Here is a 27,409-nt window from a genome sequence, read left to right as displayed (position 1 = left end):
GATCCCACCAGCCATGGTCCATGTGGGTCGAGCACACTCCCCACCATCACGTACGAAATCAGACAACCATCGCATGTTCACTACATTTCTCGCACCCGCAAATGAAATGGCATCCACAAGATGAGAGAACATTTGCACCAGTCAGACACACATACATTGTATTCTGTGGCCATGAGTCTGTACTGCATGCTTGATAACTGGGGAGTGTATACCCTCTGGGATCAGTGTTTGAGCTGTTCACAACTGTCACACAATCGCCCACATGGACATTTCAATCGTAATTATTATAACTTTTCAGTGTACATATTTTGCTGTGAATAAATGTGTTTTGCATATGAATTTAATTACCATCATATATGCCTACAGTTTGACTAAGTGCATGGGTGCAGCAGTAAGCCAGTCCACTGTACAACAGGTTTGAAAGCAGCAATGAACTATGTGTTGCTTGCTTCACCTTCTCTGCACAATTACAATGGAAATACTATAAACAACAGTACTGCCAAAATGGAGTTACTAAACACAGCCTTCCAAAATTCCTTCACCAAGGAAGATGAACTAAATATTCCAGAATTTGAATCAAGAACAGCTGCCAACATGAGTAACTTAGAAGTAGATATCCTCAGAGTAGTGAAGCAACTTAAATTACTCAATAAAAGCAAGTATTCCAGTCCAGGCTGTATTCCAATTAGGTTATTTTCAGAGTATGCTGATGCAATAGCTCCATGCTTACCAATCATAAATAATCACTTGCTCGATGAAAGATCCATACACAAAGACTGCAAGGATGCACATGCCACACAAATATTCAAGAAAGATAGTAGGAGCAATCCAATAAATCACAGGCCCATTTAGTTAATGTTGATATGCAGCAGGATTTTGGAACATATGTTGTGTTTGAACATTATTATTGTTTATTGACACACAGTCAACATGGGTTTAGAAAACATCATTCTTGTGAAACACAACTAGCCCTTTACTCACATGAGGTGTTGAGTGCTATTGACATTTCCAGAAGGCTTTTGACTCTGTACCACACAAGTAGCTTGTAATCAAATTGCTTGCTTATGGAATATCATCTCAGTTATGTGACTGTATTCGTGATTTCCTGTCAGATAGGTCACAGTTCACTGTAATTGATGGAAAGTCATCGAGTAAATCATAAGTGATTTCTGGCATTTCAGAAGGTAGTTTTATGGGCCCTATGCTGTTCTTTATCTATTAAAGCACTTAGGAGACAATCTGAGTAGCTGTCTTAGGTTGTTTGCACATGATGGTGTTGTTTATCGTCTAGTAAAGTCATCAGAAGATCAAAACAAATTGCTAAACAGTTTAGAAAAGATATCTATATGGAGAAAAATTGGCAATTGACCCTAAATAATGAAAAGTGTGAGGTTATCTACATGAGTGCTAAAAGGAATCCATTAAACTTTGGCTACATGGTGAATCAGTCAAATCTAAAGGCCATAAATTCAACTAAATACCTACAAGTGACAATTATGAACAATGTAAATTGGAAGGAAGACATAGAAAATGTTGCGGGAAAGGAAAACCAAAGACTATTGTGACATTGCCTGCTTTTTCTTTCTCGTTGATTGTCCTCGGTGTTGACATACTCCGTTGCTACATTGGCCAAAAAATGGGGGGTGGAAGTTCAACACTGACTACTTTAAATGATGTAACCGACAGGTGCACATTTGCATTTCACAGTTTTTTACTTTCACTGTTCACAACACCCCAATAATACACAGCTATATGGACAGTGCACTATTGTTTAACGTTTGATAAGTCTCATTAATAGGTTGCAAGCAAATGTCAACATACTGCTACAATAGTTTACTGTTGAACGTCTAAGAACAGTAACAACCTAACCACACAGTTCTTGCCGCATAATACGGCAAGTATTGAACAGACACTGTAATTATTTTAGCACATGGCCTATTACACTTATTTCACAGTTAAACGGATGCACTGTTGTTGTAACCAATATGGGTCTGAAAATCGTGCGTGGACTGACTGTCTTGAGCCCAAAAATTGGGCCATTATGTATCATCACAACAATAGGTGCTGAAACTACACATTGTTTGATATTTAAGTTGCAGAAATTACAATTAAAACAGAAATGATTCAATTAACTGAATACATCAAAAAATTGGTTCTTTTTAACAGTTTCTTCTACTACAAGGGTTAGTCCTAATTATTTGTTTAAATGATGAAATTATCTGATATAGTTACACAAACAATACTTTTGATAAAACTGGTAATTACTTTGGAATTAATTAAGAACTGGCTCTGCTAACATGTTTTCGAATAGAGCCAAATAGATCCTTTAAGAATACTATTAGTTGTTCCTCCAAATGTTTATAACTAGTAGAGAATTTGTATTTGTTTATAAATCATCAATAGAATTTAAGTTACAAAACAATTACTGATTTCACCCTATAACAAAAGATATTAACAAGGAATAGTCAAAATAAATCAGAAAATCAATTACATACATCAAACTAAGCACAAAATTAGATCTGGTGTTATATTCTTTAAAACTGAGGGCCAACCTTTCTCTTTTATGAAAATGGAGATTATATTCATGTATGTTAATAGTAATTATTCAAAAATGAAAAAATTAATTTTAAGGAGGCAAATGGCAAAACAAGAGGCGAAGTAAAAATATCCCAGCTTGCTTCGCCACACCGTGGCGAAAATGTAACTGATCTAATAAAGAGACTGCATACACTATGCTTGTCCACCTCTTTTGGAGTACAGTGTGGGATCCTTACCAGATAGGATTAATGGAGTACATAGGGAAAGTTCAAAGATGAGCAGCATGTTTTGTATTAGTGCAAAGTAGGGGAGAGAGTGTCACTGATATGATACAGGATTTGGGGTGGACATCATTAACACGAAGTTGTTTTTCATTGTGGTGGAATCTTCTCATTAAATTTCAATCGCCAACTTTCTCCTCCAAATGCAAAAAAATTTTGATGCAAACCTACATAATGACAAATGATCATCATAATAAAATAAGGGAAATCAGAGCTTGCACAGAAAGACGTAGGTGTTCACTTTCTCCGTGCGATGGTCAAGATTGGAATAACAGAAAATTATTTTTATAACAGAAAATTGTTGTTAAGGTTAAGGGAAATTATTGTTAAGTTTAACAGAAAATTATTTTTAAGTGCCTTTGCAATGCACTTAAGTGTGATTTGCAGAGTAACCATGACGGTGTAGCTGTAGCTGTAGCTGTAGATGTGGTTGTCTATAATGTTGGTTGCATTATCACCTTTTTTGTTTGTTGCTGACATGTTTTATTGACACATGTTGGGGTCTTCTAGACCACACAACATGAACTACATACCTGGTTTCATAATATAGTACAAAATGTTTTTATGGAAATGTGTCAAATGTAAGTATCCTAAGTTTGGTGATGTTGTTAATTGGTGAATAGAGGAACATGGCAGTGATATAGATCACAAAATAGATAAGACAACAATGTTGCAATAGTTAGTGATCACAATTCTGCTGGTGAACAAGAGTATCATTCAGTGGATGAACTTCAGGACAGTGGTGTTGGTTATCTTCCTGGTTCTCAAATAAAATACTTAAAGTGTTAGTTAACACCAATGTGTTCTGGGTGGTGGCAAAGGAAGTTGTAGAAGCAGTGAATGCCAATTTCGGAGATGTTCCTTGTGGTACTGGGTGCAATTTTTATGTGCAAGTTTAAACTCTGGAATTGGGACATATTCCAAAAGGAGAACAAAAAGTGTGTGTCAGTTGTGACTACTTAAATATCATTGCTGCTTGTTGCATATATTTAAGTTGTGCTATTAGGAACATAACCACAGCTCTTGTTTATCATTACCAACATTACATACATTTGGGCTATTACTGAAATTTAACCCAACCCCACAATTTGTTTGGTAACCTAACTAGAAACTATGCTAAACACAATATAATGTTGTGAGTTTGGTACCATTAAGAGACAAAGCACTAGTGACATTAATTGATCTGACTTTTAATGACTCGTACCACTTCAGACCTAAGGTGTCCAGGGCTCAAGAAATTGGTGAGAAGTTTTTAGCTATGACAATGCAAAACATAAGTGCAAATTGACATTGCGAACATTCAAAAGTTTGAATGGACTGATAAAAAATATTGTAAACCGTGGACAGACATTACTTCTGGGAACATAAAAGCAATGCATTTGAAAGTAAGCCAGTCTACACTGAATTTGAAATGTAAGCCAGTCACTCAGAAATGAGGGGTGAATTGTGGCAAATCTCGTGATCAAAGATGCTTAATAATAAAGAATAGGGGTTTGTGATGCACACATGTACATTCACTATTTTTGAGTTAAATAACTGTACAGAGATTAGAATACATACAAAAACAATTGTTGGCACTGTTTGTAGGTGCTACTCTGCAATGAAAAGACCAGCATCAGGAGGAAATCATGGTAGACCACTTGAAACCAGACTGAAGATTGAAGAAAAAAAAGAAAAGAAAAAGCTGGCTATTTCCAAGTAATACTGAAACATAAATTAATCTATGCCTTTCATAATGTTTGAAGAGTGTTTTTACAGGGAGAAAGAGTCATGACATAAAAGAAAAATAGGTTAAGATAGAGAAGGGTTGGAATGAAGCAGAGCTCACTACAAAGTTCTGATGAAGAAATTGAAACATGGATTTTCATTTAAGTGATAGTTTACCTTGCTCCAGTTGTATCAGCAAACACTGAGTAGAAGCTTCTTCTCTATCTCAGACAATGTTGACAGTAATTTCTGAGTTTTAGTTTGAATAAAATATATGTGAATATTTTGAGTAATTTTAGATTTATTCAGCTTCCAAGTGTCAGATATTTCTATCAAAACAGGCAAAGATGCTATAGTTTCATTAGGAACTTACCTGTTCGGGGGATGGGGTATCACTTGGGATGTCTGTGTCTTCTTCCTCAAGTAATGGCTCCAGTCGTCGTCTTGGAGGGAATGATCTGCTGCTGGTGCTTGCTAAAGGTGGTGTTGCTAGTAACTCATCCATCATCAATTCAGTGTCTTCCTCTGCTGTTTCTATGGATATTGAATCAGCTGGTGTTTCATGCTGCTAAAAGAATAACATTATACTCTAAAAACATCCACAAAAATGTTCCACTAGTTGAACATTAAATATAAATAAAAGCAATCATAGCACAGATTTTTAATAATGCAAAAATATTAACATATGAGGGGAAGGAAAACAGTGGAATCTTTCGGTCTGTATTATTCATAAGGCAAATTATAAGGAACAGATGTTTTGTCACAGGAAAATATCTATGCAAAATCATCTCATAAAATGTCATAGGTTACACAAATATCATAATTATGGACATCATACAACAGAACATGTTTTCATATCTGGAAATCTACATTTCTGTGTCAAAAGTAAATAAACTGTATACTGCAGTTTGCATTCCGCATAAATTATACAACTTTGTAATGTTGATTAAAACTGTTGATGGATACGTTGGTCTATCTCTGTAGCTCAGTGTTCAGTATGTGTGACTTCTATATGGAAGGCCTGAGTTCAACTCCTGGTACTGCCAGCAATTTTTCCTTTATGGGAGGACTGGAACAGAGTGCTCTCAAACTCATGATGACAACTGAGTAGTTACAAGTGAGAAGTAGTTGCTCCAAGGTCTGGGAAGCTCACATCAGCTGGGGAGTGGTATGCCAACCCAGTGACCCTCCATACTACATCACAGTGATATCACTGGCAGAGGATGACTCGGTGGCTGGTTAGTACTAAATGACCCAACAGGGCCAGTACATTGAGCTTTAGCCTTAGTGTATATATTATCATAGTGGGTCTGAGGAAATGGCTCCTTCTAACTGTATACTGAAGTGTGATGCAGGTAACTGCTATTGTGAGGGTCATTTCAAAAGTTCTGCACACTATAAGATAGAATTAATGAAAATAATTTACTTCATAAAATACCTTTGCAGGCCTTCAGTATAAACTCCATTCTTACTTATGACAGCTTCCCAACATTTTAATGACTTCTGCATTCGGGCTACAGCACCTTTGTTGTTGAGCTGTTTGATTACTTGGGTCACCTCACTCAAAGCTTCATCAATATCAAAATGTTTTCCAGGGAGTTGTTCCTTCAATTTTGGAAACAGATCAAAGACTGGTGGACTCTTGTCAGTACTGTATGGTGTGTGCAGAAGTATTTTCCATCCATCCACATTGGTTGAGTGTTCATCTCACTGGTACTGCAATATGTGGTCTTGCATTATTGTGGAAAATGAGGACACCAGCTGCAAGCATGTCTGGCCTTCTTTGACAAATTTTGAGGTACAAAACATTTTGCAGAATCAGCTTGTAGTACGTGCCTGTTACAGAATTCCCCCTGGGGCACTCTATTTGTAGTTATGACTCCATTCGTGTTGTATGCAAAGATCATAATCAGGTCCACCTTTGAGTGCTGCCAGCAGAATTTTTTTGGTAGCACCTTTTCCATAGTGATGATTGAGACTTCAGACTGATTCAAGATCTCATGCCCAGGCTTCATCAAATGGAACAATCTTTTCAGGAATGGTTCTCCTTCTGTTCAACAATGTTGAAGCAATTCTTCTGTGATTCCTTTGCCGCCTGCTTTCTGCTCTACACTCAAATAATACAGAACTCATCTGGCAGCAACTTTTCTCATCTTTATCTTTCCAGTTATGATTCTGTAAACTGAAGAGACAGACATTATGGCCTCATATGCAATTTCCTCACATGGTTTTTGTTGAACATCTCTGAAGATGTCATTAACAATAATCTGGAAAGGGTACTCTGTTGCAGTTGATGGCCTTCCACTTCTTGGGTTACCCTCAGTACTTATTCAGCCTTCATGGAAATGAGCAGACCAGCATGATACAGTGCTACTACCTATTAAAAATTTTAGTATAGCTATCACACATGATAGTTTGCTACACTTCAAAATTCACTGACTTAGTAAATAAATATAGTTTCACATTGAATTTCTTTGAATCTAGTAGAGAGAATGGCCAATCAGCAACATTATTGACAATGTTATAACTAATGTATATGAACATGTGTATAAATTTTGTCTAGATCTGGGTATTTCAGATTATTGTGCACTGTTCAATGAGCTGCCACTGACAGACAGGAACATTTCACGTTTGAGAACCCATATTAGCAGGAACTTTAGCAAAGAAAACTTGCTAATATTTAGTAAGAAGCTAAAGGAGAAAAAAACAGTCTTTTGATCATTGTAACTCAAGTGAAGAAAACTTTGAGAAATTCCTAAGCAGTTTTCTTGGTGTCTTTAATGAAACATTTCCACCTTGACTCTTCAACAATAAAATGACATATAAGTTAAAGTGGATTACCCAGGGCATAAATATTTCCAGTGTAAGGAAAAGGGAACTGCACACAGAACTGAAATATAATAAAGATACTGTTTTCATTGAATATGCTAGATTCTACAAACTATATTTAAAAGAGTTGTCAAGGCAGCAAAACAACTGGCAAATAACAGGAAAATTTTAAATCATAAAAATAAGCAAAGGCTGTGTTGTCAGTCATTAAATCTGAGTAAGGTGTCAAAGCCTGTAACCAAGAAATTTCAAACTTTGTCATTGAAGGAAATGCTATTGTAAGTCCAACTCAGATACCAGAGTACTTTAATGAATTTTTTATAAAAGTAGCAAAGTCTGATGTAGATGTAACAGATTATCACAACAAAGTAAATCCCTTTGGCCTAAGTGAAAACTCTGGAAACTTTACAAAATTCTTAAAAGTTTCTGTGAAGGATGTAGAAAATGCTATTCTAACATTAAGAAACAAAAAATCTGCAGGTTGGGATGGAACGCCCATGAAAGTTATTAAAGCAGTACACAATAAAATTGCAAACCCACTAGCTCAAGTAATAAATCAATCCTTCGAAAAAGGCTGCTTCCAGAGGTACTGAAATATGCTGAAGTCAAACCACTCTTCAATAAGAGATCAAGAGAGACCATGGGAAATTATTGTCCTATCTCAATTCTCCCAGTCATATATAAAATATCTTAAAAGCTTGCAGTTTCCCAAATTCAAAACTTCATTGCAAAATATCCTGTTATTCTAAACAATCAATTTGGTTTCCAGCAGGGAAAAAACACCATAGATGCAGTGAACAGTTTCACTGAGAAAATAAATACATCATTAGACAAGAGAAATAAGGTGGCAGGAATTTTCTGCCACCTCGCAAAGGCATTTGATTCTTTAAATCGTGCACTGCTTATTCACAAATTTGAAAAGTATGGCATTAGCGGCCATGCCCTACAATGGCTTAAATCGTACTTATCAAACAGAAAGCAAAGAGTTAGCATCTCTTTATATGGAGCATCTAAGACCCATATGATGAAATTCAAATACAGACAGTCAAAATGTGAGCAGATTAAGATTTTTCACAACAACCAAGATATAGAAGAAGTTGACTCAGTCAAATTCCTAGGTTTAAATGCAGATAAAAATTTGAGCTGGCAGGCACACATTGAATACCTAGCAAACAAACTGAGCAGCTTTGCATTTGCAGTGCAAATATTATCAACTGTAATTGACATGGACACATAAAAAGTAGCATATACAAGCTACTTTGAATCCATTATAGGTATGGTATTGTTTTTTGTGGTATCTCGACAAACATAGCACAGATACTAAAACTACAGCAAAAATCATTTTAAATATGCTAATCATAAAGAATCATGTTGTCCATTATTTAGAAAATTTAAAATATTAACTCTGCCATCCCTATACATCTATGAGATTATTATATTTTTGTACACCAAACATGAATTATTTGAGGGAAATGATTTTGTCCATTCACATGACACTAGAAACAATGAAAATTTTATGCTCCTCACCAACCACCTCAGGCTATATGCCCAGGAACCTCAATAAATGGGAATGAAAATTTGTAATAAATTAAAAGGGAACAAGTTAATGCAGAAGAATTTAGGTCCACTTAAAAGAATGCTATACGAGGCACTGACACTGAAATTTTATTACTCAGTGGATGGATTCATGCAGGGAAAACTGGATATTTCATCTGGATACAATGTGTTACATATTCCAAGAAATATCCTTATAGTGTTATTATTTATTTTGGTGCTATTATTTATTAGTGTAAAAATCATTGTAAATTTATTATAAATTTTTGACATGTCCCCTGCATGCAAACCAAATGGATTGTAAATGTACATCATGAGATGAATACAACACAATTCACAAATTCACTACACTATTCCCACAGATCTCTCTCAAAGCGTTGTAAAGTTCTGTTGGGTTCCTTCCACGTAGGGGTTTGATTTTGATGCAGGAATGCTGGTCACTATGTATAATCCAAACTGACTCGGTTTCAGCTTCTGTTTTAAATCTAATTACTCCTGACACAACCATGTGAACCAGCAAATGTATATGACCATCATGCCTAAAGTCTTGTTCATAACTGACATGAATTTTGACTTGATCATACCACTGTAAGGGTTGTGCATGCACAGTGTGCAGGAATTTGGAAATGACCTTCATATTAAACAGTTTTCACAATCTTCCAAACAAATATTGGCTTGTTTCTTGTTTTCCATTTCCCATTTACATTCTCTGCAGCTCACCATTCTTATATTTTTTTATTGGAATTTTAGACACTGATACTATTGTTGCAGTTATCACAAATAAAATGATTGTCAGTTAACAGAAAATTCTCATTCCATTATTTTCCCAACTTCCTGTTATACACAACCAAAAGAAACAGGCTATTGCAAAAAAATACTAGCCATTTGTAATCTGCTTCTCAATAGCTTCACTTTTTTAGTGGTTACTTGTTAAGTACTGTGACCTTGTTTGACTTATTAAATAATTTAATATGAAGATGAAAACAGAGTAACAGGAATAGGAGTAATTATAACTACACAAATTGTGAAGCAAGAAAAGAGTTATTTGCAGTGTAGTGACAGAGTAGATAATGTGTAAATAGAATAGAATAGAATAGAATATTTTTATTAGCCTTTCAGTATTTTTCATACAATTGGCTTCATCAAAGTTTACAGAGGGTTTTAGTTTCAGTGCGATATTCAAATAGTTACAGAAATGGGAGAAAAGGAACTAAAGACCTTTTCTTCAGCATTATGTAAAACAATGTTTTATACAGTAATTAAATACACACATAAGAAAAGAATCACAGTAAATAACTAGCTTATATAATATCAAAACATTTTCTTCATAACTTAGGTAAAACATATATTTTGATGATTAGTTTCTAAGAATTCTTCAGTTGAATAGAATTTGTTGTTTTTTAGCCAGGCTTGCAATGTATTCTTATATTTATTTAGTGGTACTGTACGAGATGAGCATGGTAACTTATTGAAAAATTTTATGCTTAAGTACTTATAGTTGTTGTGGACTACAGCAAGTCTTGTGGAAGGCAAGTCTGTGTGCATGCACATCACATCTCCTGTTCAATTTTTTTGAGATTTTCTCTGGCATATATTAAACAGTTATATATGTACATGCTTGGCACTGTCATTACGCCAAGAGATTTAAAATAATTTCTGCAGGACTCTCTGGGTGCTAACCCTTCCATGCACCTGATTGCTTTCTTCTGCCATCTGAAAATACTTTCAGCCCCTGGGGAGTTACCCCAAAGCAATATTCCATATTGCAGTTGGGAATGAAAAAAAGCATAGTATGAGTGGAGTAGCAATTGATTGCTCACACTGTTTCTTAATTTATACAATAAGAAAAGTACTCATGCTAGTTTACTGCATAGATAATTTGTGTGTCCTTCCCATGAGAGCTTTTGGTTTATGATTAGTCCAAGTAATTTCACTGTTTTGTTTTCATTTTTAGTTACTTTGAGATTAAATATTATTTCTTCTGTTGATCTATTTGTTATTCAGGTTTTATCTGCCATATAAAAGACACTCAGATGAGACATCATTGAAATACATGAACAATTAGAAGAAATATTGGACCTTGTTAATGGGGAAAGTTAAATATAAAAAAATTAAACTTTAACATATTACTCATGTAGGACTAATATGTGAACAGGAATTGTTGCATATATTAAAACAGAACACAAGTTCAAAAACATTGCAACAAGTAGATTTTGTAGTAATCAGCATATGAAAATGTGTGATTATGAATCCATACTGAAAAATACTTCAGTTTTCAATGTATCTGTGTATAGAACCCCACTGGGAAATTTTGAAACTCTTTACAAGGCATATGAATTTCTTACTACGCTATGTGTCAGGTGACAGCAAGTAGTTAATAGTCTGTGGTGATTTCAGAGTAGTTTTTCTAAAGGATTCAGATAGGAAAAATAATCAGGAAACCTTATTTGGATCCTACAATATGATCTCAATAACTAATTTTCCAGCATGGGTGGATAAAGACAGCAGGACCCTAACTGACAATATTCTTCTTTGATGAAGCTCAAAGCAAGAGAATAGCTGCAAATGCAGAAACAAATGCTCTCTATGATCATGATGCACAGTTAGTTAGGATAGATGAGATAGTGTCTTACAGTATAGATACTCCTCAGTGAAAATCAGATGAATAATTAATCATTCCAGGACAAATGTTTTTAAAATGGTTTACAAGGGATGGCCTGGAATGAAATTCATAATAAAACAAATGCTGACATAAAATTCGATCTCTTCCATGATGAACTCGTATTATTACACTATGTGATCAAAAGTATCAAGACACCCCCAAAAACATACGTTTTCATATTAGGTGCATTGTGCTGCCACCTACTGCCAGGAACTCCATATCAGCAACCTCAGTAGTCATTAGACACCATGAGAGAGCAGAATGGGGTACTTTGCGGAACTCATGGTCTTCGAATGTGGTCAGGTGATTGGGAGTCACTTGTGTCATACATCTGTACGTGAGATTTCCATATTCCTAAACATCCCTAGGTCCACTCTTTCTGATGTGATAGTGAAGTGAAAACATGAAGGGACATGTACGCCGATCTCCTCTGTTGACTGATAGAGACTGCTGATAGTTGAAGATGGTCATAATGTGTAATAGGCAGACATTTATCCAGACCATCACACAGGAATTCCAAACTGCATCAGGGTCCACTGTAAGTACTATGACAGTTAGGCGAGATGTGAGAAAGCTTGGATTTCATGTTGCCACACATCACACTGGTAAATGCCAAATGACGCCTCGCTTGGTGTAAGGAGCAAGAACATTGGACGATTGACCAGTGGAAAAACATTGTGTAGAGTGACAAATCACAGTACGCAACATGGTGATCCAATGACAGGGTGTGGGTATGGCGAATGTCCATTGAACGTTATCTGCCAGAATCTGTAGTGCCAACAGTAAAATTTGGAGGCGGTGGTGTTATGGTGTGGTTGTGTTTTTCTTTGAGGGGGCTTGGACCTCTTGTTGTTTTGCATGGCACTATCACAGTGTAGGTCTACATTGACATTTTAAGCACATTCTTGTTTCCCACTGTTGAAGAGCAATTTGGGGATGGCGATTGCATTTTTCAGCATGATCAGGCACCTGTTCATAATGCATGACCTGTGGCAGAGTGGTTGCATGACAATAACATCCCTGAAATGGACTGGCCTGCACAGAGTTGTGACCTGAATCCTATAGAACACCTTTGGGCTGTTTTGGTACACTGACTTCATGCAAGGCCTCACCGACCAACATCGATACCTCTCCTCAGCGCAGCACTGCATGAAGAATTCCCCAAGAAAGCTTCCAGCACCTGGTTGAACGTATACCTGTGAGAGTGGAAGCTGTCATCAAGGATCAGGGTGGGCCAACACCGTATTGAATTCCAGCATTACCGATGGAGGGTGCCACGAACTTGTAACTTATTTCTCTGAAATGTCTGAGAACACTTCACACAGACATTTAATAGGCAATGGATTGGTCGGGGAGGTCCATTACATTGCCAAGCTTATTCCCCTGTTCTTAATCACTTGCATTTTTGATTTTGGGCGCTGCAAACCCATTAATGGTGTACAAACACTTCAGGAATGGATCATCAATGCCTGCCAGTACACCTGTGACCAACCTGGAGTTTTTCACAGAGTTTTTGTTTCCCTAAGAGCTTGCAGTAGAAGAGATAGGTTTCACAGTAATAAAACTGAATGAATGCTCATAGCTCTTAAGGTATGCCTTTTAGATCCATGTTTATTGGATATTTTTTCTTTTTTGGTCTATAATATCACCTCTAAAAACATGGAATACTTTTTAATACCCTGTATAGTAGTGCTAAGTTGTCTAGAGGAATTTATTTATTAAAGTAACTTATGATCTGTGTACCTGGAATGTATGTTGGAACATATTATTTTCCATTTTTCCAAACCATAATACCATAAGATATTATTTTATGGGGAAACTCTAATTGTGTGCATAACATCTTAACACTGCACAAGAAAGTGGTTTGGATACTTGCGGGTTCCTCAAATAAGGCACATAGTAAACATTTGTTTTGTGAACAAATAATCATTACAGTAAAACTATATAGTCTGTCAAAATCAATTAACAGTTATGAACTCATGGGACACAAATTATTTAATAAGCTTCCACAAACTGTACAAGATTTATCGGAACAAACATTCAAACAGATTCTGTTTTCAGTATTTGTTATAATTATTATTTTTTCTTTCTATTCTCAGACGTTATGTCTGGTCTAAAATGGAAAGTGACACTGACCTTGATGAAGCGTGACTTCCTTTTAACTGTACAGTATATGTAATATTGCATTTAGGAACTTTCGGGTAATTGAACATGTATCAATAGTTATGGATTTCTATAGTTGTATATATAAGTTTGGATGTAGCTGTATTGCATTCATGTACTGGTGGATATTGTGTGGTATGACTCCTGTAGTTGATAGTATAATTGGTATAATGTCAACTTTATCCTGATGCCACATGTCCTTGACTTCCTCAGCCAGTTGGATGTATTTTTCAATTTTTTCTCCTGTTTTCTTTTGTATATTTGTTGTATTGGGTATGGATATTTCGATTAGTTGTGTTAGTTTCTTCTTTTTATTGGTGAGTATGATGTCAGGTTTGTTATGTGGTGTTGTTTTATCTGTTATAATGGTTCTGTTCCAGTATAATTTGTATTCATCGTTCTCCAGTACATTTTGTGGTGCATACTTGTATGTGGGAATGTGTTGTTTTATAAGTTTATGTTGTAAGGCAAGTTGTTGATGTATTATTTTTGCTACATTGTCATGTCTTCTGGGGTATTCTGTATTTGCTAGTGTTGTACATCCGCTTGTGATGTGATCTACTGTTTCTATTTGTTGTTTGCAAAGTCTGCATTTATCTGTTGTGGTATTGGGATCTTTAATAATATGCTTGCTGTAATATCTGGTGTTTATTGTTTGATCCTGTATTGCAATCATGAATCCTTCTGTCTCACTGTAGATATTGCCCTTTCTTAGCCATGTGTTGGATGTGTCTTGATCGATGTGTGGCTGTGTTTGGTGATACGGGTGCTTGCCATGTAGTGTTTTCTTTTTCCAATTTACTTTCTTCATATCTGTTGATGTTATGTGATCTAAAGGGTTGTAGAAGTGGTTATGAAATTACAGTGGTGTAGCCAATGTATTTATATGAGTGATTGTTTTGTGTATTTTGCTAGTTTCTGCTCGTTCTAGAAAGAATTTTCTTAAATTGTCTACCTGTCCATAATGTAGGTTTTTTATGTCGATAAATCCCCTTCCTCCTTCCTTTCTGCTTAATGTGAATCTTTCAGTTGCTGAATGTATGTGATGTATTCTATATTTGTGGCATTGTGATCGTGTAAGTGTATTGAGTGCTTCTAGGTCTGTGTTACTCCATTTCACTACTCCAAATGAGTAGGTCAATATTGGTATAGCATAAGTATTTATAGCTTTTGTCTTGTTTCTTGCTGTCAATTCTGTTTTCAGTATTTTTGTTAGTCTTTGTCTATATTTTTCTTTTAGTTCTTATTTAATATTTGTATTATCTATACCTATTTTTTGTCTATATCCTAGATATTTATAGGCATCTGTTTTTTCCATCGCTTCTATGTAGTCGCTGTGGTTATCCAATATGTAATCTTCTTGTTTAGTGTGTTTTCCCTTGACTATGCTATTTTTCTTACATTTGTCTGTTCCAAAAGCCATATTTATATCATTGCTGAATGCTTCTGTTATCTTTAGTAATTGGTTGAGTTGTTGATTTGTTGCTGCCAGTAGTTTTAGATCATCCATGTATAGCAGATGTGTGATTTTGTGTGGGTATGTTCCAGTAATATTGTATCCATAATTTGTATTATTTAGCATGTTGGATAGTGGGTTAAGAGCAAGGCAGAACCAGAAAGGACTTAATGAGTCTCCTTGATATATTCCACGCTTAATCTGTATTGGCTGTGTTGTAATATTATTTGAATTTGTTTGGATATTAACTGTGGTTTTCCAATTTTTCACTACTATGTTTAGGAACTGTATCAATTTAGGATCTACTTTGTATATTTCCAATATTTGTAGTAACCATGAGTGGGGTACACTATCAAAAGCTTTTTGGTAATCAATGTATGCATAGTGTAGCAACCTTTGTTTAGTTTTAGCTTGATATGTCACCTCTGCATCTATTATCAGTTGCTCTTTACATCCTCGTGCTCCTTTGCAACAGCCTTTTTGTTCTTCATTTATAATTTTGTTCTGTGTTGTATGTGTCATTAATTTCTGTGTAATGACTGTAGTTAATATTTTGTATATTGTCGGTAGACATGATATGGGGCGATATTTAGCTGGGTTTGCTGTGTCTGCTTGATCTTTAGGTTTCAGATAAGTTATTCCATGTGTAAGTGTATCAGGGAATGTGTATGGGTCTGCAATGTAACTGTTAAATAATTTAGTTAGATGTGAATGTGTTAAGGTGAACTTCTTTAGCCAGAAATTTGATATTTTATCTTTTCCAGGGGCTTTCCAATTGTGAGTAGAATTAATTGCTTGGGTGACTTCATGTTGCAAAATTATCACTTCAGGCATTTGTGGTATCATCTTGTATGAGTCTGTTTCTGCTTGTATCCACCATGCATGCCTGTTATGTTGTACCGGGTTTGACCATATGTTGCTCCAGAAGTGTTCCATGTCTGTTATGTTTGGTGGATTGTCTATTTTAATGTGTGTGTTATCTATTGTCTGGTAAAATTTCTTTTGGTTTGTGTTGAATGTTTGGTTTTGTTTCCTTCTATTGTCACTTTTTTTGTATCTTCTAAGTCGTTTGGCCAATGCTTGTAATTTCTGCTTCTTTTCATCTAATTGCTCTATCACTTCTTGTTGTGAGATTTTACCTAACCTTTTTCGTTTTTTTTCTGACATTTCATTTCTTATAAATTGTGTTAGATGTCTGATGTCTTTTCTCAGTTTTTCTATTCTGATCTGTAGCCTGTGTTGCCATGCTGGTTTTGTGGGTTTCTTCTGTGTGTTGGTTGGTTCTGATCTCTGCCTAGTGTGTATATTTAGTGTAGTGAGTGCTCCTGTATAAACCAGTAGCTGTAACTCTTCCATAGTTGTGTTTTCATTTATTTTGTTGTGTATGATTGTGTTGATAGTTTTTATTGTTGTTTCGACTTGTGGGTTATTTGGCCGTCTATGCAAGAATGGTCTAATATCTGTATTTGTGTCTTTGTATTCTATATATGTCAGCTGAAATTTTTCTTCTGTATCTAACATGTGTGTCACTTCGTGTTCTATTTGTGCTTGTTCTGTGGGCTGTCTTAAGATTTCGTTTTCCTCTGACTGTTTAATTGATGCGTGTTGTTCTTTGTTTGTTTGCTCTGGGATGTTTGAGTCCATTACTGTATTTTCTTCTTCTTCTGATTGCACATTATTTTGTTCCAGTATTTGTTGTACTTGTTTGATGTTTTCTAATTCTGACTGGGGTATCCTGTTATTTTTTATTATTACACGGATCTGATCAGCTAGTCGTTGTTCTGTTAAAAATTTTAATTCTGGGTATCTGGTAATAAATGTTGTGTATACTTGGGATCTGTATCCAGTTGTGTTGGTTCCTAGGTTTGTTGCTTGGTAATAACAGAACATGAGGTGTCGATTAACTTCATCTGACCATCTCATCCTCTGTCTTTGTTTTCCTTCTAGGGTGGTTGCAGGAAGCATATCCTGCAAAACACCTCTATTTGGATTTGAATCATTTTCCAGTTGGCTAGCAGAGTCGTTACCATTGTGGGTGGGCATAGGTTTCAAGCGTCGTCCCCGACCATGACGGCACTTGTCCGAGGCTTCTTTAGTTCTGTCCTGAACCAACTAATCACACTAAAAGGGGGGTTAGCCCTATTAGTGGTTTGTTCTTTTCGTCGCCTTTTACGACTGGCAGAACATACCAGAGGCCTATTCTTATTATTATTATTATTATTATTATTATTATTATTATTATTATTTTTATTATTATTATTATTATTATTTCCTTCACTTTCTCAGACGGTAAGTCCGGTTAAAAATGGAGTGACGCGGACCTTGATCAAGCGTCACTTCCTTTTAACTGTACGGTATGTGTTATATTGCATTTAGGAACTTTCGGGTATTTGAACATGTATCAATAATTACGGATTTCTGTAGTTGTATATATATGTTTGGATGTAGCTGTATTGCATTGATGTACTGGTGGATATTGTGTGGTATGACTCCTGTAGTTGATAGTATAATTGGTATGATGTCAACTTTATCCTGATGCCACATGTCTTTGACTTCCTCAGCCAGTTGGATGTATTTTTCAATTTTTTCTCCTGTTTTCTTTTGTATATTTGTTGTATTGGGTATGGATATTTCGATTAGTTGTGTTAATTTCTTCTTTTTATTGGTGAGTATGATGTCAGGTTTGTTATGTGGCGTTGTTTTATCTGTTATAATGGTTCTGTTCCAGTATAATTTGCATTCATCATTCTCCAGTACATTTTGTGGTGTATACTTGTATGTAGGAACGTGTTGTTTTAAAAGTTTATGTTGTAAGGCAAGCTGTTGATGTATTATTTTTGTGACATTGTCATGGCTTCTGGGGTATTCTGTATTTGCTAGTATTGTACATCCACTTGTGATGTGATCTACTGTTTCTATTTGTTGTTTACAAAGTCTGCATTTATCCGTTGTGGTATTGGGATCTTTAATAATATGCTTGCTGTAATACCTGGTGTTTATTGTTTGATCCTGTATTGCAATCATGAATCCTTCTGTCTCACTGTATATATTGCCTTTTCTTAGCCATGTGTTGGATGCGTCTTGATCGATGTGTGGCTATGTTAGATGATACGGGTGCTTGCCATGAGGTGTTTTCTTTTTCCAATTTACTTTCTTCGTATCTGTTGATGTTATGTGATCTAAAGGGTTGTAGAAGTGGTTATGAAATTGCAGTGGTGTAGCCGATGTATTTATATGAGTGATTGCCTTGTGTATTTTGCTAGTTTCTGCTCGTTCTAGAAAGAATTTTCTTAAATTGTCTACCTGTCCATAATGTACGTTTTTTATGTCGATAAATCCCCTTCCTCCTTCCTTTCTGCTTAATGTGAATCTTTCTGTTGCTGAATGTATGTGATGTATTCTATATTTGTGGCATTGTGATCGTGTAAGTGTATTGAGTGCTTCTAGGTCTGTGTTATTCCATTTCACTACTCCAAATGAGTAGGTCAATATTGGTATAGCATAAGTATTTATAGCTTTTGTCTTGTTTCTTGCTGTCAATTCTGTTTTCAGTATTTTTGTTAGTCTTTGTCTATATTTTTCTTTTAGTTCTTCTTTAATATTTGTATTATCTATTCCTATTTTTTGTCTGTATCCTAGATATTTATAGGCATCCGTTTTTTCCATCGCTTCTATGCAGTCGCTGTGGTTATCCAATATGTAATCTTCTTGTTTAGTGTGTTTTCCCTTGACTATGCTATTTTTCTTACATTTGTCTGTTCTATTATTACTATTATTATTCTTATTATTATTATTATTGATGATCCACAAAAGGCTTTCAAAAATATAGACTGGTATAAAATGGTGAAAACCTTAATGTGTTTAAGTTGGTTCAGCATGACAAAAAAATAAGCCAGCACCTTTACAGGAATCAGACAGCAGATGACAAATAAAAGATGGTGCAAAATTTCCAAGAGGATGTAGAGTTGCTTGGCAGGGATAAAATCATTCCCAATTACTCTTGAGCAAATACACTGAGGATGCAATAAACGAATGAAGATACGTATACTGAAGGAATAAGCTATACATGGAGGAAACATAAAAATGTTTGACTTGCACATCATATAGCAGTGTTAGCTAAATCTGAAAACAATGCCCAAAAGGTAGTAGAAAGTATGATAATGTATTTCTAGAAAGATATAATATGAAAATAAATAAGAGGAAAAAGAAAATCCTTGTATGTAGTAAAGTTCCAACAGCAGCAAACCTACATCTAGATGGAGAGAATCTGAAGCAAATGACAGTCATTAAGTGGGGGCCCTACCTGGGTAGCAGAATAAAAGAGGATGTTAGACCATTTTCACAAGCTAAAACAGCACTCAATAGCATCAAGATGCTACTAACACAAAAAATATTAGTATTAACACAAGAAAACAGTATGTAAAAGCTTTTGTTCAGAGTACTACCATGGTAGCTACCTTCAGGCCAATGTCAATCATTCCAGTCTTCACTAAAGCCATTGAGACTGCATTTGAAGACCAAATATCAAATTACTTTGAAATTAATGAACTCTTCACAGATGCAAAGCATGGTTTCTGGAAGGACAAATCTACAACAGTGGCACTAGATCTGGTTACTTGGATAAAGCATAGTTTCTGTGGCTTTCATAAGCGGTTTGACTGCTTTCTTCATTAGGTACTCCTAAACAAGCTCAGTAAATATAGAACTGGAGGCACTGTTCTGGCAACCCTCAACTTTTATTTGGAAGACAGAAGGCAAATTGTATCAGTACAAGGAGCAAGATCATGTGAATGGAAGTTGGAGTATGGTGTGCCACAGGGATCGGCAATGGCCGCCCTCCTGTTCTAGTATTTGTAAATGATTTAAGCTCTCTTGGACAGTACTTACAATTCACAGATGACATAACTCTGTACTCAAAAGGCATTGATGCCAAAGAGAAGTAGATGCTTTGTTTGATGCTACAAAGGAATGGTTTTTTATAAACAAAATGAAAATAAATGAAGAAAAAATGGAAAAATTAGTATGTAGCCTCAGTTACAAAGGATACCTAAAAAGTGCATGAACTGTGAACCTTCTGGGGTTGATGGTGGATAGAAAACACTTGTCAATAACAAACTGCACATTTATGTATCTACTGATATTATTCAGTATTCCACAGTCATATCAGCTGCGGCCCATTACTATTGGGTCACTCTACAGGCTGTAACGGTGGGGGGGTGGGGGGTGGGGGGTGGGGGGTGGGGGTGGGGGGGAAGGAACATAACATCAAGCAGGAAACTGGGCCACTACAAACTTATCTTCACATGTCTAGGACCAAGGTGTTGACACTATATGATATGGGACAGTTTTCCAATAGTAGCTATTAAAATGTTCAACCATCTAAATACTAAAATACAGTCCTTGGACTTGGTAAAATTTCACGGAAAGGTGTCACAAAATCTATGCAAAAAACCACTGTACAGTTTAAATGAGTTCTTTGACAGTGAATCAGCAAACTGGACTCCATAAACTGCACATTGCCTTATGAAATGAAGTGAACATGTCTTTGATAAAAATTTCTCACACTATATTTCATTAAGTGTTATGCTATGCTTCTGCAAATTTGTTCTGTATTATTATGCATACTTATGCTAATTTGTCTTTGTTTTATAATGCTTGTGTAATCATAAGCTTGTAACACTGATGCAGTCTATCGAGTGATGACTGGCGAACAAAGAGGATATGGTAATAAATGGTAATAAGTGGTAGTAAGTGGTAATATGGCTCAGAGACATAGGCAGTAGTAGAGCCAGAATGGAAAAATCTACAGGCTTTTGAGGCATAGTGTTGGTGAAGAGTTCTCAAGATTTCATGGACTGAGAGAATGATCAATGATAAAGCCTTTAATGGCACAGGAGGAGAAAGATTGTTGTGAAGGGCTAGCTAGCGATAGAGTGACCAATGGATTGGATGACTACACAGGCGCTGCCACTTCATTGCAGAATTAACAGAAGGAAAAATATCTGGGAGGAATGCATGAGGAAGACTAAGACTTCTCTACATCAAACAAGTACAACCAGCTGAAATTGACATACTGGTACTCTGAACTGAAGAGATTTGCAGAAGATATGGCCTGCTATTAAATATAGTACTTTACTTCTTTGAATAATTTTCAATGCATGTAGCCAAACTAAGGTAACTGCATAGCCAATTTGTAGACATTTTACAATGGTTACTGATTGAATAGTTTTACCATTCCACTACATGTTTATGTTCTGGACATTCTGATTTCTTAAATTTTGGAAGTTTGAAGATACTGTTTTGTTTACATTCACAATAACATTTTCCAGTCATTTCAACTGCTACTTGAAATTTCTGTTTTAAACTTCTACAGTGTTTCATCATACATAACACCTCAAGAACCAAGAGGGAACTATAAGATTGGAAGACCAATAATGAAGTGCTTGAATTAAAAAGGGTGTAAGACAGTCTTTCACAAGTGTTCAATCTATATATAAAATAAGTAATGACAGAAATAAAAGAAAGATTCAAGAGTTGGATTAAAATCAGGGTAAAAGGATATAAATGATGAGATTCACTGATAATATTCCTATCCTCAGTGAAGGTACAGAAGAATTACAGGACCTGCTCAATGGATTGAGCAGCCTAATGGCTGCAGAATATGAACTGAGAGTAAACCAAAGAATGATGAAAGTAATGAGAAGTATGAGAAATGAGAATTGCAAGAAGATTAATATCAAAATTGGTGATCATAAAGCAGATGAAGTTAAAGAATCTTTCTACCGTGGAAGCAAAATAACACATGTTAGACAAAGCAAGGAGGACATAGAAAACACACTAGCACAGTGTGGCCTTCTAGGCCAAAAGAAGTCTACTAGTATCTAACATATGTCTTAATTTGGTGAAGAAAGTTCTGAGAACATATGTTTAGAGAATAGCATTGTATGGCAGTGAATCATGGACAGTGAGAAAACCAAAACAGAATAGAACTGAAGCATTTGAGATGTGGTGCTACAGAAAAATGTTAAACGCCAGGTGGACTGATAAGATAAGTAATGATGAGGTCCTCCACAGAATAGGCAAAGAAAGGAACATATGAAACACTGATAAGAAGAAGGGACAGGGTGACAGAACATGTGTTAAGATGTTGTTGTTGTTGTGGTCTTCAGTCCTGAGACTGGTTTGATGCAGCTCTCCATGCTACTCTATCCTGTGCAAGCTTCTTCATCTCCCAGTACCTACTGCAACCTACATCCTTCTGAATCTGCTTAGTGTATTCATCTCTTGGTCTCCCTCTACGATTTTTACCCTCCACGTTGCCCTCCAATGCTAAATTTGTGATCCCCTGATGCCTCAGAACATGTCCTACCAACCGATCCCTTCTTCTAGTCAAGTTGTGCCAAAAACTTCTCTTCTCCCCAATCCTATTCAATACCTCCTCATTAGTTACGTGATCTACCCACCTTATCTTCAGCATTCTTCTGTAGCACCACATTTCGAAAGCTTCTATTCTCTTCTTGTCCAAACTGGTTATCGTCCATGTTTCACTTCCATACATGGCTACACTCCATACAAATACTTTCAGAAACGACTTCCTGACACTTAAATCTATACTCGATGTTAACAAATTTCTCTTCTTCAGAAACGATTTCCTTGCCATTGCCAGTCTACATTTTATATCCTCTCTACTTCGACCATCATCAGTTACTTTACTCCCTAAATAGCAAAACTCCTTTACTACTTTAAGTGTCTCATTTCCTAATCTAATCCCCTCAGCATTCACCCGATTTAATTTGACTACATTCCATTATCCTCGTTTTGCTTTTGTTGATGTTCATCTTATATCCTCCTTTAAAGACACTGTCCATTCCATTCAACTGCTCTTCCAAGTCCTTTGCTGTCTCTGAGAGAATTACAATGTCATCGGCGAACCTCAAAGTTTTTATTTCTTCTCCATGGATTTTAATACCTACTCCGAATTTTTCTTTTGTTTCTTTTACTGCTTGCTCAATATACAGATTGAATAACATCGGGGAGAGGCAACAACCCTGTCTCACTCCTTTCCCAACCACTGCTTCCCTTTCATGCCCCTCGACTCTTATAACTGCCATCTGGTTTCTGTACAAATTGTAAATAGCCTTTCGCTCCCTGTATTTTACCCCTGCCACCTTCAGAATTTGAAAGAGAATATTCCAGTTAACGTTGTCAAAAGCTTTCTCTAAGTCTACAAATGCTAGAAACGTAGGTTTGCCTTTTCTTAATCTTTCTCCTAAGATAAGTCGTAAGGTTAGTATTGCCTCACGTGTTCCAACATTTCTACGGAATCCAAACTGATCTTCCCCGAGGTCCGCTTCTACCAGTTTTTCCATTCGTCTGTAAGGAATTCGCGTTAGTATTTTGCAGCTGTGACTTATTAAACTGATAGTTCGGTAATTTTCACATCTGTCAACACCTGCTTTCTTTGGGATTGGAATTATTATATTCTTCTTGAAGTCTGTGGGTATTTCACCTGTCTCATACATCTTGCTCACCAGATGGTAGAGTTTTGTCATGACTGACTCTCCCAAGGCTGTCAGTAGTTCTAATGGAATGTTGTCTACTCCCGGGGCCTTGTTTCGACTCAGGTCTTTCAGTGCTCTGTCAAACTCTTCGCGCAGTATCTTATCTCCCATTTCATCTTCATCTACATCCTCTTCCATTTCCATAATATTGTCCTCAAGTACATCGCCCTTGTATAAACCCTCTATATACTCCTTCCACCTTTCTGCCTTCCCTTCTTTGCTTAGAACTGGGTTGCCATCTGAGCTCTTGATATTCATACAAGTGGTTCTCTTCTCTCCAAAGGTCTCTTTAATTTTCCTGTAGGCAATATCTATCTTACCCCTAGTGAGACAAGCCTCTACATCCTTACATTTGTCCTCTAGCCATCCCTGCTTAGCCATTTTGCACTTCCTGTCTATCTCATTTTTTAGACGTTTGTATTCCTTTTTGCCTGCTTCATTTACTGCATTTTTGCATTTTCTCCTTTCATCAATTAAATTCAATATTTCTTCTGTTACCCAAGGATTTCTATTAGCCCTCATCTTTTTACCTACTTGATCCTCTGCTGCCTTCACTACTACATCCCTCAGAGCTACCCATTCTTCTTCTACTGTATTTCTTTCCCCCATTCCTGTCAATTGTTCCCTTATGCTCTCCCTGAAACTCTGTACAACCTCTGGTTCTTTCAGTTTATCCAGGTCCCATCTCCTTAAATTCCCGCCTTTTTGCAGTTTCTTCAGTTTCAATCTGCAGTTCATAACCAATAGATTGTGGTCAGAATCCACATCTGCCCCTGGAAATGTCTTACAATTTAAAACCTGGTTCCTAAATCTCTGTCTTACCATTATGTAATCTATCTGATACCTTTTAGTATTTCCAGGATTCTTCCAGGTATACAACCTTCTTTCATGATTCTTGAACCAAGTGTTAGCTATGATTAAGTTATGCTCTGTGCAAAATTCTACAAGGCGGCTTCCTCTTTCATTTCTTCCCCCCAATCCATATTCACCTACTATGTTTCCTTCTCTCCCTTTCCCTACTGACTAATTCCAGTCACCCATGACTATTAAATTTTCGTCTCCCTTCACTACCTGAATAATTTCTTTTATCTCGTCATACATTTCATCAATTTCTTCATCATCTGCAGAGCTAGTTGGCATATAAACTTGTACTACTGTAGTAGGCATGGGCTTTGTGTCTATCTTGGCCACAATAATGCGTTCACTATGCTGTTTGTAGTAGCTAACCCGCACTCATATATTTTTATTCATTATTAAACCTACTCCTGCATTACCCCTATTTGATTTTGTATTTATAACCCTGTAATCACCCGACCAAAAGTCTTGTTCCTCCTGCCACCGAACTTCACTAATTCCCACTATATCTAACTTTAACCTATCCATTTCCCTTTTTAAATTTTCTAACTTACCTGCCCGATTAAGGGATCTGACATTCCACGCTCCGATCCGTAGAATGCCAGTTTTCTTTCTCCTGATAACGATGCCAGGGAATAACTTCCATAGTACTAGAAGGATGGAATACATTCAACAAATAATTGAGGATAAAGGGTGCAAGTGATACTCTGAGATGAAGAGATTTGCACATGAGAGGAATTCATGGAGGGCTGCATTAAACCTGTCAGAAGGCTGACAAAAAAAAGTAAACCATATTTAATGTTCTGATAATAAGAATAATGTTTACTTAAATTTGGATTTTCATAAAACTGAATTTCAACCAAGTATCACTGTTCCTGATACCTACATGCCAGAGTATGTAATTTTATATGTTGTAACCCATAATATTGAACACTTTTGACAGGTCACGGCATACACCAGTGATAATTTCTCCATTATCTAAATTATGGAGCACTTTATAAAAAATTCAAATGTGTCACCGAGCGAGGTGGCGCAGTGGTTAGCACACTGGACTCGCATTTGGGAGGACGACGGTTCAATCCCGTCTCCGGCCATCCTGATTTAGGTTTTGCGTGATTTCCCTAAATCGCTTCAGGCAAATGCCGGGATGGTTCCTTTGGAAGGGCACGGCCGGTTTCCTTCTCCCTCCTTCCCTCACCCGAGCTTGCGCTCCGTCTCTAATGACCTCGTTGTCGACGGGACATTAAACACTAATATCCTCCTCCTCCTTCAAATTTGTCAGTGCCAGCTCAGCAGCTTTTTCTGAAACTATGTTGTTCTGTGGAAAGGAACATATCACTGGTGTATGCCTTGCATTTAGGAGAGAGCGCTGTAACTCAAGGATAGTGTACCTACAAACACGTGATGGTTTTCTGGCCAGTACTTCAGTCTAGTGACTAATTTTAGAATCACATGAAGAAATACTCACTAGAGACAACATAAGCAGTTTCTGCCATTTTATATAGTTTTGTTATTGTTAGACATGAGGGCTTTATTTATTTATTTTCAGCATTTGCAAGTATCTCACATTCTAAACAATTAAGTCCTGCAGAGTACATTCAGACTATTTGGAATATACTGTTAATGCTTTAGATACAGAATATTTTGACAAGTAAAATGCTAAATATTTTTGGAACTATTTATATAACATTGTTAAGCCACTCTTCATTGGTCATGCACCATTTTATACCTTGAAACAGAAGGTCTTTTACCATGGAACATGTGATACTTGCAAATGAACTGAGTTTCTATAATGTCTTAACAATTTTACCTGTCTTGAAAATTAAAATTTGTGTTCATTTCCAATAGATTCTATTTCAAAATGTATTTAATTTGTAACTGGTTTCTGATAACACTTCTCATTCATTTGATTTCACTTACTGTTTACTAGTGTGTAGTAGAGTAATAATGTTACGGATAGACTACTAAACACAGTATTAACAAGATTTTCTCAATTGCAATGCTTTTAAATTTGAATAGAATATTTGTTCCTAGGTGCATGACCATGTTGTACCTTGGAACATGCTTTCACATTTGATAAAACCTTAATTTTCTAGAGCATTTTTTGTAGTTTCAGAAAAAGACTACAGCACAAATAAATTGAATGTCATTATTTAAAAATGGGATAAGATAACATATTGAACTTCTATTACAGGACTAGCTAGAGGCAAAGTCTGAAAAGTGTACCAAGCTACAACTCTGTCCCCTATAAAGGAAATTTGAGAGTCTGTCTTTGGAAAATATTTTTCTAATGCTTTTGAGAAACCAGATAATAATTTAAAAAGCCTGAAATTTACTACATCTTGTTTATTCCCATTCTTCAGTAGCATGTTTAGTTTTACTTTCTTTAAATAAAAAAGGGAAGTTACAGTTGACAACGAACTGTTGCAAAATTGGAAGACTGATTTAGTAATGTCATCATAGTTTTTAATAATGAAATATGGGATGTTGTCTGTGCCTGAATAATATCTGTATTTTAAAGTGATAAATGTTGCTAAAATTTCTTCATCATTATGTCAAATCAGAAGGAAGTAACCAGGGTTCTTATTTGAGGTATCTGGTAACATATGGCTATGATTTACAACCAATGACTAACTGTTGTGTTGTGGTCTTCAGTCCTGAGGCTGGTTTGATGCAGCTCTCCATGCTACTCTATCCTGTGCAAGCTTCTTCATCTCCCAGTACCTACTGCAACCTACATCCTTCTGAATTTGCTTAGTGTATTGATCTCTTGGTCTCCCTCTACGATTTTTACCCTCCACGC

At 36.1% G+C, this 27,409-nt stretch overlaps 1 protein-coding gene across 1 annotated transcript in view; it reads right to left on the bottom strand.

Moving 5' to 3' along the window:
* LOC124555588 overlaps positions 1-27,409 on the bottom strand; it is a 1,059,882-nt gene that overhangs the window by 64,643 nt on the left and 967,830 nt on the right. Inside the window, exon 21 of the mRNA XM_047129551.1 lies at positions 4,900-5,094. Coding sequence (XP_046985507.1) covers positions 4,900-5,094 — 195 coding nt within the window. The remainder of the gene's footprint in view (positions 1-4,899; positions 5,095-27,409) is intronic.

The sequence above is a fragment of the Schistocerca americana genome, chromosome X (assembly GCF_021461395.2).
Source record: "Schistocerca americana isolate TAMUIC-IGC-003095 chromosome X, iqSchAmer2.1, whole genome shotgun sequence".
In the NCBI taxonomy this organism is placed as follows: Eukaryota; Metazoa; Arthropoda; class Insecta; order Orthoptera; family Acrididae; genus Schistocerca; species Schistocerca americana.
This window is presented reverse-complemented; position numbering and strand designations above follow the sequence as displayed.